The following is a 15,687-nucleotide window of genomic DNA, read 5'->3' on the forward strand; positions in this document are numbered from 1 at the left end:
AGTAGGGCAGCAATACAGACAACCGCATTTATACGGTACCATGTCTGATGAAGCATCATCCAGGTCCCTGCTTGAATCCAGCACTCTCTGCGTTCCACCGTGGAATGCACGCTGATTGTGAACCCGAAAGTGCAAGATGCAGACACCAGAGCCGAGAGCCCTCCCTCGGGATTAAGCGTCTCACAGCCTGGAAGCAGTGCTCTAGCGGGTTGGCTGAGGAACCACCCCTTGGGGGTGTCTTTCACAGACCGCTTGACAGCGAGAAGGAAGAGGCTGGGTCCCCTGATCTCTCTGAATCTATTCCAGGTACGATCAGAGATAAACGCTGGAGCTCTTTTCTTGCCGTTCCTACCTCGTCAGGACAGGATAAAAACTAAGGGGTGGAGGTGGAAGGGTCCTTTTAACCTCTCGTTGTTTCCTGTCTCAGTAAGGATAAGAAGGACAACCTCCATAGTGCTGTCAGGAGGGATGACCTGGAAAACAACACTATTTTCGGATTGCAATTGGACAACTACACTACTCCCTTTTTGAAATACATTCTTGAGTCCCGATACCAGGACATTAAATACATTCATCTTGTTATCTTATATTTCTATCTACTATCCACTATATGCTCAATATCTTCCTTCTGCATATACGCTTTTATACAGGGGTACACATAGGAATTATGGCGTCTCATAGAAATATATATGGTACTTTCAGTGCAGCAGGTGCAATATAGTTAGATTTTCTCTCCCACTGAACTGAGTCCCAGAAGTACAGACTGAATAGTGGAAGATAGAGCCGAAGGAAGGATGCAGAAATCGTTGCTTCAGGGTTCATACCAGACAGTAAGTGTCCGGTGCTAACCGTTGAACAAGGACTTCTCCGAGAAGTCTGCTGCAGTGTTCGGAGTTCCAGGGGAAGTGAGAGAGAGAATATTTTCCAGCTCAAAAGTTCGGGTCCCCAATGTTTTCAATGGGGTTCTGGTTCAATTTCAGGTGCAGTTCTGGTACCTGAACCGAACTATGGAATAAAGTTCAGGTTGGGTATCAAAACCCGAACTTGCATGGGTCCACTCATCCCTAACTGTCTAACTTTCTGCACAGATTCCTTTGAAAAAGGCAAAATTAATTGAAATGTTGGATGAATATTATCTTTATACTCACCCCTCACATTCATTGAACGACACTCTAAAGGGGTTTTCTACTTTTAAGAAAGTGGACCGCAAACACTCTAAAATAACAAGCAGCGCAGCTACTCACACTCCCAGGGTCCAGCTCCCCACTGCTGCTCAAATTTCGGTGTTTTGGCTGCAGTGGTGCCATCACATCGACAGTGCACATTACCGCTGTAGCCAACCACTTAAGGGTTGTGCCGAGGTATACTGCAAAAGCTGCTGAACTCAGTGATTGGCTACAGCAGTGATGTGATGTCATGTTACCACTGCAGCCAAAGCACCAAGACAGGAGTGCTGAAGGGGTGCTGGACTCAGGGAGTACGAAACCTGCGCTGTTTGTTAGTTTAGAGTGTTTGAGGTTCACTGTCCTAAAAATATAAAACTTCTATAGGCAATTGTGTGGTTCATATTACTATTTTCTGTGCTGGGGAGTTTAATACATTAAACACATTTTAAATCCCTTTCATCCATTTTTGAATGCTACAGAATATGGACACATATATAGACGCATAAAATGTAAGATTCCATACATAGAAGACAATTGTACACTAATCAGTGCAGGTCTTGGAAAGGTGTAGAGTATATATTCAAATATTAACCCCAACATACTGTATGACTCTACATGCCCTTAATTTATGGACTTTAACATCTCAGTGAACCTGGAGAATTAACGTTTTGCCTCGTGTATAATTGCAATGATAACTATTCTGATAATTTACTAAAAGCAGAGTGAAATAAACCAGTAATTTAAAATATGTGCCGTGCAGTCACTTTAATGTAGACAGAAGAATCCACAAATTAACAATGAAAATGTAATAAACAGAAGTAACCACAAGAGGGAGCAAATATAGCGCTACAGGCAATTGGCAGTAATATTTGTGTTTATTTATTTATTTATTTATTTATTTAGTATAAAGTCCAACTGTTCTTCATGTTCTTTTATGTTTTCTATTATAGTATATCTGGTTCAAATCTTGAAAAAAATGTCCTTTTTTATATGTGATCAGGCTGCAAAAGAAATATTATTATTATTATATAGATAGATCTTAAAGGAGTTGTCCACCTCACTGTTTTTTTAAAGGTTACGCTCCTAGCCCCCCTCCAGAAAAAGAAATAATATTCAGCTCCTTGATTCCCCTACTTTTTCACTTCTGATGCTGCCATTCTCTACTTCGTGGTACAGCAATGAAGTCCAGACAAGGGAACATGTGACTAACAGCAACCAATCAATAGCTGAGATATGTCAGTGATTGGCTGAGCAATCATTTCCTGCTGTATGTTAAGGAGTAAAACGAAGCAAAGACCAGAGGGAGACACCGAAAGCATCAGAATGAGAGTGGAGGAGCAATGAGGTGAGTATATTCTTTAATGGCCATGCTAACCATTTTTTTTATTCTAACGTGAACAAGCCTTTTAATTTAATAGTTGATGTTGGTGCTGAAAATTCAATTAATATTATTACCTGTGCTAAAATCTTATGCGTCCCACACAATGCGATCATACAATCATGTATGGCTTTACAGATGCAAATTATCACTTGAAGGGCACTGAGTGCAATTAGGATGGAGAATAAAATGATGTTCCACTCCACAACTTTGCTTGGTTCTATACACTGAGACCAGGAAGAATAATCCACAAGGTACCTGGAATAAAACATTAATATATCATATTAATATTTACAATTTTGTAAAGTTCAGCATTCAGCTATAAGTTGGGTACAGCTGAGCTGAGAGTTGCGCACAGCTGAGCGTTGAGAACAGCTGAGCTGATAGTTGAGAACAGCTGAGCTGATAATTGAGAACAGCTGAGCTGATTGTGGAATACAGCTAAACAGAGTTGGGAGAGGTTGGTACAGCCTGGCTGATAGTTGGATACAGCTGGGCTGAGAGTGGGTTACAGCCGAGTTGAGAATTGAGAACAGCTGAGCTGAGAGTTGAGTAAAGCCTAGCTGACAGTTGGGTACAGTAGAGCTGAGAGTTGAGTAAAGCCTAGCTGACAGTTGGGTACAGTAGAGCTGAGAGTTGAGTAAAGCCTAGCTGACAGTTGGGTACAGTAGAGCTGAGAGTTGAGTAAAGCCTAGCTGACAGTTGGGTACAGTAGAGCTGAGAGTTGAGTAAAGCCTAGCTGACAGTTGGGTACAGTAGAGCTGAGAGTTGAGTAAAGCCTAGCTGACAGTTGGGTACAGTAGAGCTGAGAGTTGAGTAAAGCCTAGCTGACAGTTGGGTACAGTAGAGCTGAGAGTTGAGTAAAGCCTAGCTGACAGTTGGGTACAGTAGAGCTGAGAGTTGGATACAGCTGAGCTGAGAGTTGATACTGGTAAGCTGAGCATGTTATGTGGAACATTGGTGACATCATGATCATGTGGGTTTAATTTTACGTTGGGCTACAGGTAAGCATACTGAAATGTTTTATATAGTTATTACAATACAAATGTTTGCTGCCAAAGGATTGAGTTATCTTTTCAGCGCTGCTACCTCTGAATGCATAGAGATTAATTCACTCCATTTCCTGATCTATGAGCAATATTGTGTGCACATAGCTGAGCATTTCATCATACAAAAGTCACATATTATTTACTACACTTCACTATGTTTACATTAAAAATCCTCTCCTTTGACACTTAGGAACTAGGCTAGTTTTGCCAGTTTTGCGGTGCAGAATATTTTATTGTTTTTTTCACAAATCATAACTTTTATATTTCTTGCTTTACATTTTCTCCTAAAAGTATATAAGCAGGTTGCGGGATGCAGTGACGCAAGGGAGGCAGAGCAGGGGTTAACAATATAACATTTTAATTGACACAAAAGAGAAACTCCTTACAGGGAGATAAATAGTTAAATTGAAAAGAGAAAATGTAAGATAAGTGCAGTCCAATTATCAAACATCCTGTCCCTATGTTCCTCCACCGCAGATGGTCCATTGGGGGTTGTAGTACCGGTAACGGCCGGGGTAGTATCCACAGATAGGGTCCCACAGACGACGGCTTTACCCATTGAGCCCCTAGTCCATGAGCCTGTGCAGCTAAAGTAACAAGAGCTGCAGCAATCCTGGGATTAAACGTGGGCTAATGTGCACTGCCCAGCAGAAAGGACAGCGGCCCTTAACCGACCCTCGCTTCTCTGTACTTGCGCGGTATTAACTGTCACTGGGCGCGCGGCGCTCTCTACACTCACTGTCCCGCTAGTGGTACCAGGAGATGTCAGCTTCAGTCCGTCGCAGCGCCGGCGCTCGGGGTGCAGAGCAAACTGCTCACCCTCCGGCACTCTTCCTGACGGCCGGACACTCCCTGCCAATACAGGTACCCGCAGTCCGGTCTTCCTCCTTACAAGTACACAGACAACTGATTGTCCTAATGTAGGGGGGGGGGGGGTGTGCTGTTATGGACAGTAAGGAACATGCTGCCACTTTAAGAGACAGCACCCCCTTGTCTGCTGTGATGGAATGTTCTGCTTCCTCCTGCAATAGACTGTGTAAATGAACTGCCCTGTGGGAGGAGTTGAGCCTTGGGAGTGTGTGAGCAGGAGCTGCAGAGAGCGTCTGTGCTAAGCTTGTACCTGTAAAAGAGGTCCCACAGCCTGAGACGGAGTGGACTTGTGAAATTGGATGGACTCTCCAGGTGCAGCAAGGGTGGCTGTCCTGTGTCAGTTTGAGAAGCCACGAAGATACCGAGAAAGGGATTTAAGGTTTCCAGGAGCACCTCCTGGACCCAGAAGCAAGGAGAAGACCACATTTCATGGAGCTGGCAGAGAGTCGTGCGCACCACCGTACTAGTCTGTTGGGGGCCCCGGGACTGTATCTGAGTCCCCAACATCACCGTGAGTTTGTTCCTGTTTTGTGCACATGTCAGGGCCTAGTGTAGGCTTCAATAGTCAGAACACGGCAGCCGTGTGGCCTGCTTAGTAGAGGCCAGGGAGGGTATACGTAGAGTAGCATCATTCTTTGTTTATTATTTGCATTTGATTGTGTGACATATATTGAGTCTGTAATAGTTGGAGCACCGTGCTATTTGTTGGCCCAGCTAAAGAATACAACTCTTGTAAATCTTTTGCCATGGCATACCCATTTGCACCTTCTTCATCCACTTTATTCCTTGCCTTCCTAAAAAATGACCTTTTGTTGTTTGCACCTCATCTTGTGTATGGTAGTCTCCGTGCACCATGGTGGTCCCTCTGCCATCGCTTCACTAATGCAAGTAAACATTGCCAGATAGCCAAGGGGACTTTAAGTGGACCTTGGGCTTTTTGCCTATCATAGGTATGAGCTTTAATCACGTTAGAAAGTTTCGTGTTCAAACGGAGGTTCCACTCACTTCATCCATATGAATGCAGTGATCAGGGTTGTAGCATTTGTAGGGCTAACCTGTAGAGGTTCTTCTGATTTGCTCCATTAGGGTAAGATTGTACCTGTGTATTACTTTTAAATGCCAGGCTGCATTGTCAGGTGTTTAAAAGGGTATTCCTATGTTATAAAATTGGTATAGTTAGATAAACAGCATCAATATAAGAAAGTTTGCAATTGACTTGTTTTTCTATCTGCTTTCATTCTCTTGCTGTAAGACCTTTTATCTTAGGTAGCATACAGCTTATTGAAAAGGAGCTCTGCCACCAAAACCTGACCAAGTGTGCACAGAAGTTACATTCCAGGAGAGGAGTTAACTCCTGAGATACCAGCCACCTCTCTTCAGCGCACTAATTTCTATACAGCAATTAGCTGCTCACCTTCCTCCCCTAGACTGTCAGCTACTAACCTCTTATCAATCTTGAATAATCACAAGCCACCCCCTTCCTGGCCCTCACCATCACCAGTTTTTACTCATGCAATATGCGCTTGTTCAAATGCACTGTTATCTGTAGATGCAAATTCATAGCAGGCACTGTTAACGGGTAACAGCAGTATGATGAAGCTATTGCACCAGAACTGGCGTTCAAGGAGGCATACAGGCCCCTCAGGAATAAGGAAGTAAGGAGACTGGAGACCTGTGTGCTGAACAAGGGACAACTTGAGAATAAACCTTTAAAGGGGTTGTCCCCTTTCAGAAAATCCCAACGCCCATCCTCGAGTACAGTCAACGTGACATCATCATGGCAGCCAATACCTGACACTAGGAGCAGCAGCAGAGACTCAATGATAGACTTGGAGATGGTTTAAGCCCAATTTTTTTTTTTATAACAATCATCGCCTGGCAACCAACATTTTCTGAAAGGGGATAACCTCTATAGTCATTATTCTCTGCTTTCTACATTTAATTTGAAAAAGAAGCGTACCCTCCAGCTGTGTTCACAAAGGGGTAACTCCATCCAGTCTCCGTCTTGCAGTATGGGCCCTGAGACAATCCCAGTGAGGAGATAATCAAGGAATATCCAGAAAACAACACTCCCAGAAGAGCAAAAACTGCAGACCCCAGTCTCTGAAATATAGCAAATAATTGACATGTGATCGGGGCTTACAATCAGCTTTATTCCTCTCAACGGAATATATAATGAAAAAATAGTATCTGAATTTAACATCATTGCATCTAGTCAATAGTAATGTGTATATAATCACATATCTTACATGGATGCCATAGAAATTAGTTGTCCAATCATGTACAAGGCAGGCATAAAATATATCAGGTTATACTTACAGAACAATGCATGCGATACACATGTTTCCGAGTACAGCAAGTTGAGCTGCATTTATAGAAATCTACCAACAGGAGGACAATGGATAAAATGATCATCTGTAATGAGAATAAGCCAGGTGTAAAAAGTATTTTAAAGATTATTTTTTTATTAATAAAGACGTACCGTATATACTCGAGTATAAGCCAACCTGAGTATAAGCTGAGACCCCTAATTTTGCCACAAAAAAACTGGGAAAACTTAATGAATCGAGTATAAGCCTAGGGTGGAAAATACAGCAGCTACCGGTAAATGTCAAAAATAAAAATTGGTACCAATAAAAGTAAAATTAATTGAGACATCAGTAGGTTAAGTGTTTTTGAATAGCCATATTGAATCAGGAGCCCCATATAATGCTCCATACAGTTCATGATGGGCGCCATAAGATGATCCATACAAAATACGCCCCATATAATGCTCCATACAGTTTATGATGGGCCTCATAAGATGCTCCATACAGACATTTGCCCCATATAATGCTGCACAAATGCCGATTATGGCCCCATAAGATGTTCCATAGAGATATTTGCCCCATATAATGCTGCACAAATGCTGATTATGGCCCCATAAGATGCTCCATAGACTATTATGCCCAGGGCCGGACTGGGACTAAAATTCAGCCTTGGCATTTGAAGTTACACAGGCCCACTTGTCACATGGTGACTGTATAATATCTTTGTACACTTGTAGGCAGGGCTGGCTTTAGTCAAAGTGGGGCTCTAGGCAAAGTTTAAAATGGAGTCCAAAATGCTAACATATTGCACATCACACAAAAGCATTTCGGTTGTATTTACATGCGCTGATCTCAGGACGCTAAATGAGTTTGATCGACAATACTGAAGTTGTTCAACGCTTGTTTCCCGGCCTCTTTCCACCGTCTGAGAAAGAATGATGGGAACAGAACGATCACTAACAGATCACTAACCGATCCCCATACAGTATCATGTTATCAGCAGCACATCTACAGTTTACAGCGGCGATATGCTGCTGAGAACAATGATTTTTGTTCCGGCAAAAACAATCTGAATATGCAGCATTTTACTTGTTTAGTAAAATACACCCCATAGTCCTCCATATATTATAATGTGCTCCACAGTCCTCCATATAGTATAATACACTCCCTATAGTCCTCCATATATTAAAATACACTGCTCAGTCCTCCACATAGTATAATACACTCCTCACAGTCCTCCATATAGCATAATACACTCCTCATAGTGCTCCATGTAGTATAATGCACCGCCATAGTCATCCATGTAGTACAATTCACATCCCATAGTATAATGCACCCCATAGTCCTTCATATAGTATAACGTATTCCCCATAGCCTCGATACAGTATAATGCAGCCCACATATAGTATAATGTAGCCACCACCCTACAGAATATAATGCGGCAACCACAGAGTATAATGCAGCCACCCCACAGTATAATGCAACCACCCACAGTATAATGCAGCCACCCCACAGAGTATAATGCAGCCACCCCACAGAGTATAATGTAACCCCATAGAATATAATACAGCCCACCTCCCCATAATATATAATGTAGCCCCCCATAGAATATAATGCAGCCCCCCATAGTATATAACACAACCTCCCCCATGGTATATAACCCAACCTCCCCCATAGAATATAATATACCCTGTTGTGAATTTGGATTCTGGGCTCCCCCGGTGGCTACTGGTGGAATTGAACTGGTGTCTTCATCTTCTCTGTTCACCTGTTCCCATCAAGATGTGGGAGTCGCTATATAACCTTGCTGCTCTGTTAGTTGCTTGCCGGTCAACAATGTTATCAGAAGCCTCTCTGTGCTTGTTCCTGCTCCTAGACAACTACTAGATAAGTTGGACTCTTGTCCATGTTTGTTTTTGCATTTTGTTCCAGTTCACAGCTGTAGTTTCGTTACTGTGTCTGGAAAGCTCTTGTGAACAGGAATTGCCACTCTGGTGTTATGAGTTAATGCCAGAGTCTTAAAGTAATTTCTGGATGGTGTTTTGATAGGGTTTTCAGCTGACCATGAAAGTGTCCTTTCTGTCTTCTGCTATGTAGTAAGTGGACCTCAAATTTGCTAAACCTATTTTCATACTACGTTTGTTATTTCATCTTAATTCACCGCCAATACATGTGGGGGGCCTCTGTCTCCTTTCGGGGTATTTCTCTAGAGGTGAGCTAGGACTAATATTTTCCTCTGCTAGCTTTATTTAGTCCTCCGGCTGGTGCTGGGCATCTAGAATCAACGTAGGCATGCTACCCGGCCACTGCTAGTTGTGCGTTAGGTTTAGTTCATGGTCAGCTCAGTTCCCATCTTCCAAGAGCTAGTTCCTATATATGCTGATGCTATGTTCTCTTGCCATTGAGATCATGACAGTTTGACCGGCCCACAAAGTGTTAATTGTATTGGCTGAAGTAGGAGGAAAAGAAGTCTGAGGAACCTTTTTTTTTTTTTTTTTTTTTTCCTCTCTCTTACTCAGAGTGTGCTGCCTAGCCATAATTGCAGCCTGCTGCTTCTTTCCTCCTCTTAATCCTTGAATGGCTCTGTGTCCACCTGTTTGTAATGGATCTTCAGAGTGTAACTGCAGGTTTGAATAATCTCGCCACGAAGGTACAAAATTTGCAAGACTTTGTTTGTCATGCACCTGTATCTGAGCCGAGAATTCCTTTGCCGGAATTTTTCTCGGGGAATAGATCTGGGTTTCAGAATTTTCGAAATAATTGCAAATTATTTTTGTCCCTGAAATTTCGCTCTGCCGGAGACCCTGCACAGCAGGTCAGGATTGTGATTTCCTTGCTCCGGGGCGACCCTCAAGACTGGGCTTTTTCATTGACACCAGGGGATCCTGCGTTGCTCAATGTGGATGCGTTTTTTCTGGCCTTGGGGTTGCTTTATGACGAACCTCATTTGGAGCTTCAGGCAGAAAAAACTTTGATGTCCCTATCTCAGGGGCAAGATGAAGCGGAAATTTACTGCCAAAGATTCCGTAAATGGTCTGTGCTTACTCAGTGGAATGAGTGCGCCCTGGCGGCGACTTTCAGAGAGGGTCTCTCTGATGCCATTAAGGATGTTATGGTGGGGTTCCCTGTGCCTGCGGGTCTGAATGAGTCCATGACAATGGCTATTCAGATCGATAGGCGTTTGCGGGAGCGCAAACCAGTGCACCATCTGGCGGTGTCCACTGAGAAGTCGCCAGAGAGTATGCAGTGTGATAGAATTCTGTCCCGAAGCGAGCGGCAGAATTTTAGACGGAAAAATGGGTTGTGTTTCTATTGTGGTGATTCTACTCATGTTATATCAGCATGCTCTAAGCGCACTAAAAAGCTTGATAAATCTGTTTCCATTTGCACCTTACCGTCTAAGTTTATTCTATCTGTGACCTTGATTTGCTCTTTGTCATCTATTACCACGGACGCCTATGTCGACTCTGGCGCCGCTTTGAGTCTTATGGATTGGTCCTTTGCCAAACGCTGTGGGTATGATTTAGAGCCTTTGGAGACTCCTATTCCTCTGAAGGGGATTGACTCCACCCCATTGGCTAATAATAAACCACAATACTGGACACAAGTAACTATGCGTATTAATCCGGATCACCAGGAGATTATTCGCTTTCTGGTGCTGTATAATCTACATGATGATTTGGTGTTAGGATTGCCTTGGCTGCAATCTCACAACCCAGTCCTCGACTGGAGAGCTATGTCTGTGTTGAGCTGGGGATGTAAGGGGGCTCATGGGGATGTACCTGTGGTTTCCATTTCATCATCTATTCCCTCTGAAATTCCTGAGTTCCTGTCTGACTATCGTGACGTCTTTGAAGAATCCAAGCTTGGTTCGTTACCTCCGCACCGAGAGTGCGATTGTGCCATAGATTTAATCCCGGGTAGTAAATACCCAAAGGGTCGTTTATTTAATCTGTCTGTGCCTGAACATGCTGCTATGCGAGAATATATAAAGGAGTCCTTGGAAAAGGGACATATTCGTCCATCGTCATCTCCCTTAGGAGCCGTTTTTTTCTTTGTGTCAAAAAAAGACGGCTCTTTGAGACCATGTATCGATTATCGGCTTTTGAATAAAATCACTGTTAAATATCAATACCCATTGCCGTTGCTGACTGATTTGTTTGCTCGCATAAAGGGGGCCAAGTGGTTCTCTAAGATTGACCTTCGTGGGGCGTATAATTTGGTGCGAATCAGGCAGGGGGATGAGTGGAAAACCGCATTTAATACGCCCGAGGGCCACTTTGAGTATTTAGTGATGCCTTTTGGTCTTTCAAATGCTCCGTCAGTTTTCCAGTCCTTTATGCATGATATTTTTCGCGATTATTTGGATAAATTTATGATTGTGTATCTGGATGATATTCTGATTTTTTCGGATGACTGGGACTCTCATGTCCAGCAAGTCAGGAGGGTTTTTCAGGTTTTGCGGTCTAATTCTTTGTGTGTGAAGGGTTCTAAGTGTGTTTTTGGGGTACAGAGGATTTCCTTTTTGGGATATATTTTTTCTCCCTCTTCCATTGAAATGGATCCTGTCAAGGTTCAAGCTATTTGTGATTGGACGCAGCCCTCTTCTCTTAAGAGTCTTCAGAAATTTTTGGGCTTTGCTAACTTTTATCGTCGATTTATTGCTGGTTTTTCGGATATTGCTAAGCCATTGACCGATTTGACTAAGAAGGGTGCTGATGTTGCTGATTGGTCCCCTGATGCTGTGGAGGCCTTTCGGGAGCTTAAGCGCCGTTTTTCCTCTGCCCCTGTGTTGCGTCAGCCTGATGTTGCTCTACCTTTTCAGGTTGAGGTCGACGCTTCTGAGATCGGAGCTGGGGCAGTGTTGTCGCAGAAAAGTTCTGACTGCTCCGTGATGAGGCCTTGTGCCTTCTTTTCCCGTAAATTTTCGCCCGCTGAGCGGAATTATGATGTTGGGAATCGGGAGCTTTTGGCCATGAAGTGGGCTTTTGAGGAGTGGCGCCATTGGCTTGAGGGGGCCAGACATCAGGTGGTGGTATTGACTGACCACAAAAATTTGATTTATCTTGAGACCGCCAGGCGCCTGAATCCTAGGCAGGCGCGCTGGTCATTATTTTTCTCTCGGTTTAATTTTGTGGTGTCATACCTACCGGGTTCTAAGAATGTTAAGGCGGATGCCCTTTCTAGGAGTTTTGAGCCTGACTCCCCTGGTAATTCTGAGCCCACAGGTATCCTTAAGGATGGAGTGGTATTGTCAGCCGTTTCTCCAGACCTGCGGCGGGCCTTGCAGGAGTTTCAGGCGGATAGACCGGATCGTTGCCCACCTGATAAACTGTTTGTTCCTGATGATTGGACCAGTAGAGTTATCTCTGAGGTTCATTCTTCTGCGTTGGCAGGTCATCCTGGCATTTTTGGTACCAGGGATTTGGTGGCAAGGTCCTTCTGGTGGCCTTCCCTGTCACGAGATGTGCGAGGCTTTGTGCAGTCTTGTGACGTTTGTGCTCGGGCCAAGCCTTGTTGTTCTCGGGCTAGTGGATTATTGTTGCCCTTGCCTATTCCTAAGAGGCCTTGGACGCACATCTCGATGGATTTTATTTCAGATCTGCCGGTTTCTCAGAAGATGTCTGTCATCTGGGTGGTGTGTGACCGTTTCTCTAAGATGGTCCATTTGGTTCCTCTGCCCAAGTTGCCTTCTTCTTCCGAGTTGGTTCCTCTGTTTTTTCAAAATGTTGTTCGTTTGCATGGTATTCCTGAGAATATCATTTCTGACAGAGGGACCCAATTCGTGTCTAGATTTTGGCGGGCATTCTGTGCTAGGATGGGCATAGATTTATCTTTTTCGTCCGCTTTCCATCCTCAGACGAATGGCCAGACCGAGCGGACTAATCAGACCCTGGAGACATATCTGAGGTGTTTTGTGTCTGCTGACCAGGATGATTGGGTTGCTTTTTTGCCATTGGCGGAGTTCGCTCTCAATAATCGGGCCAGCTCTGCCACTTTGGTGTCCCCGTTTTTCTGTAATTCGGGGTTTCATCCTCGATTTTCCTCTGGTCAGGTGGAATCTTCGGATTGTCCTGGAGTGGATGCTGTGGTGGAGAGATTGCATCAGATCTGGGGGCAGGTGGTGGACAATTTGAGGTTGTCCCAGGAGAAGACTCAGCTTTTTGCCAACCGCCACCGTCGTGTTGGTCCTCGGCTTTGTGTTGGGGATTTGGTGTGGTTGTCATCTCGTTTTGTCCCTATGAGGGTCTCTTCTCCTAAGTTTAAGCCTCGGTTCATCGGCCCGTATAAGATATTGGAGATTCTTAACCCTGTTTCCTTCTGTTTGGACCTCCCTGCATCCTTTTCTATTCATAACGTTTTTCATCGGTCATTATTGCGCAGGTATGAGGTACCGGTTGTGCCTTCCGTTGAGCCTCCTGCTCCGGTGTTGGTTGAGGGTGAGTTGGAGTACGTTGTGGAGAAAATCTTAGACTCTCGTGTTTCCAGACGGAGACTCCAGTATCTGGTCAAGTGGAAGGGATACGGCCAGGAGGATAATTCTTGGGTGAATGCATCTGATGTTCATGCCTCTGATCTGGTTCGTGCCTTTCATAGGGCCCATCCTGATCGCCCTGGTGGTTCTGGTGAGGGTTCGGTGCCCCCTCCTTGAGGGGGGGGTACTGTTGTGAATTTGGATTCTGGGCTCCCCCGGTGGCTACTGGTGGAATTGAACTGGTGTCTTCATCTTCTCTGTTCACCTGTTCCCATCAAGATGTGGGAGTCGCTATATAACCTTGCTGCTCTGTTAGTTGCTTGCCGGTCAACAATGTTATCAGAAGCCTCTCTGTGCTTGTTCCTGCTCCTAGACAACTACTAGATAAGTTGGACTCTTGTCCATGTTTGTTTTTGCATTTTGTTCCAGTTCACAGCTGTAGTTTCGTTACTGTGTCTGGAAAGCTCTTGTGAACAGGAATTGCCACTCTGGTGTTATGAGTTAATGCCAGAGTCTTAAAGTAATTTCTGGATGGTGTTTTGATAGGGTTTTCAGCTGACCATGAAAGTTTCCTTTCTGTCTTCTGCTATGTAGTAAGTGGACCTCAAATTTGCTAAACCTATTTTCATACTACGTTTGTTATTTCATCTTAATTCACCGCCAATACATGTGGGGGGCCTCTGTCTCCTTTCGGGGTATTTCTCTAGAGGTGAGCTAGGACTAATATTTTCCTCTGCTAGCTTTATTTAGTCCTCCGGCTGGTGCTGGGCATCTAGAATCAACGTAGGCATGCTACCCGGCCACTGCTAGTTGTGCGTTAGGTTTAGTTCATGGTCAGCTCAGTTCCCATCTTCCAAGAGCTAGTTCCTATATATGCTGATGCTATGTTCTCTTGCCATTGAGATCATGACAATACCCCCACAATAGTATATACCACAGCCACATAGTACATAACATGGCCTCCCCATAGAAGATAATATACTCCCCATAGTATATAGCAAAGCCCACATAGTATATAGCACAGCCCGCATAGTAGATAACACAGCCCACACAGTAGTATATACAGCACAGCCCGCACAGTAGTATATACAGCACAGCCCGCACAGTAGTATATACAGCACAGCCCGCACAGTAGTATATACAGCACAGCCCGCAGTGGTATATCCAGCACAGCCCGCAGTGATGTATCCAGCACAGCCCGCACACTGGTATATCCAGCACAGCCCGCACAGTGGTATATGCAGCACAGCCCGCACAGTGGTATATGCAGCACAGCCCGCACAGTGGTATATGCAGCACAGCCCGGACAGTGGTATATACAGCACAGCCCGCACAGTGGTATATACAGCACAGCCCGCATCTCTCCTCCTCCTCCCCCCCCAAGAATGTCCCCACAGTCCAGTAAAAAAAAAAAAAAAACACTCCTCACCTTTTCTCTTGCCCGCGTTGCTTCCTGCTCCTGTCTCGGTGGCTGCAGTCTGCCCGGGACACAGCAGGTGCGCCATGATATGACGTCATCGCGCACCCGCAGTGTCAGAGGCAGAGCGGGGAATGATGGGAGAGGGAGCGTCTGTAGACGCTCTCTCCTCCATCATTGCATTCAACTGTACCGGCGTCATAGACGCCGGTATAGTTGAATGCAACGGCAGGGGGGTGAGTCGGCGGCGGCAGGGGGAGGAGGATCGAGCGGCCCACGACTGGCACCGGCCCTTCTGGCATTTGCCAGAAGTGCCCGATGGCCAGTCCGGCCCTGCCAAGGAGAATGAAGTTCATTTTCTCCCCGCAGCGTTCGGCTACGTGCAGGCATCGGACAGGTTAGTAACGCTATTAAAATGAAGATTAGCCCCATATCTGCAGGTTAATAGTGTTTTTGCTGGTGACAGGTTCCATTTAAAGGGCCACTATCACCCCCTCCAGCCGTTATAAACTAAAAGAGCCACCTTGTGCAGCAGTAATGCTGCATTCTAACAAGGTGGCTCTTTTAGTTTTTGGTTCAAGTATACCCAAAATAAAGCGTTTTGAAACTTATCCAAAATACCTGTCTTTATCCAGGGAGGCGGGTCTGAACCCCCCTCTTTGAAGCGCCCAACTGCCGTCAGTCATCTCTTCTGGGGCGCTGGTCGCCGCCCCCTCAGCGATGTTTACCTCTGAAATCCGGCGCCTGCGCTGTGCTCTTCTGCCTGGGGCAGGCGCATTGAGCATTGGCCGTCAGCTCAGATGCCGGGTTCCGGACTGCGCCTGTGCCGTGCCTAGGAATCCCAGCCCCGCACTGTGCATAATGCATAACACACTGCGGGGTGGGGATTCAGTAGCAGGGTGGCCGCACTGCCCGCACAGGCGCAGTCTGCAAGCCTGACTGGGACGTCAGACGGCCAGAGCTTAAACACAGCGCAGGCGCCGGTTTTGAAGCGAAAAAAGCACGGAGGGGGCGGCGCCGAAA

At 45.2% G+C, this 15,687-nt stretch overlaps 1 protein-coding gene across 3 annotated transcripts in view; it reads right to left on the minus strand.

Annotated features, from left to right (window-relative positions):
• Positions 1 to 1,912: 1,912 nt before the first annotated feature.
• TM4SF18 (transmembrane 4 L six family member 18) overlaps positions 1,913 to 15,687 on the minus strand; it is a 182,002-nt gene continuing 168,227 nt past the window's right edge. For all 3 annotated transcript variants that reach the window (XM_077290840.1, XM_077290839.1, XM_077290841.1), the window contains 4 exons: positions 6,783 to 6,878; positions 6,424 to 6,566; positions 2,622 to 2,802; positions 1,913 to 2,167 (listed from right to left, as the gene is read on the minus strand). In XM_077290840.1, the coding sequence (XP_077146955.1) occupies positions 2,153 to 2,167; positions 2,622 to 2,802; positions 6,424 to 6,566; positions 6,783 to 6,878 (435 nt within the window). In that variant the 3' untranslated portion in view covers positions 1,913 to 2,152. The remainder of the gene's footprint in view (positions 2,168 to 2,621; positions 2,803 to 6,423; positions 6,567 to 6,782; positions 6,879 to 15,687) is intronic.

This window comes from Ranitomeya variabilis, chromosome 2 (genome assembly GCF_051348905.1).
Source record: "Ranitomeya variabilis isolate aRanVar5 chromosome 2, aRanVar5.hap1, whole genome shotgun sequence".
NCBI classification, from domain to species: Eukaryota; Metazoa; Chordata; class Amphibia; order Anura; family Dendrobatidae; genus Ranitomeya; species Ranitomeya variabilis.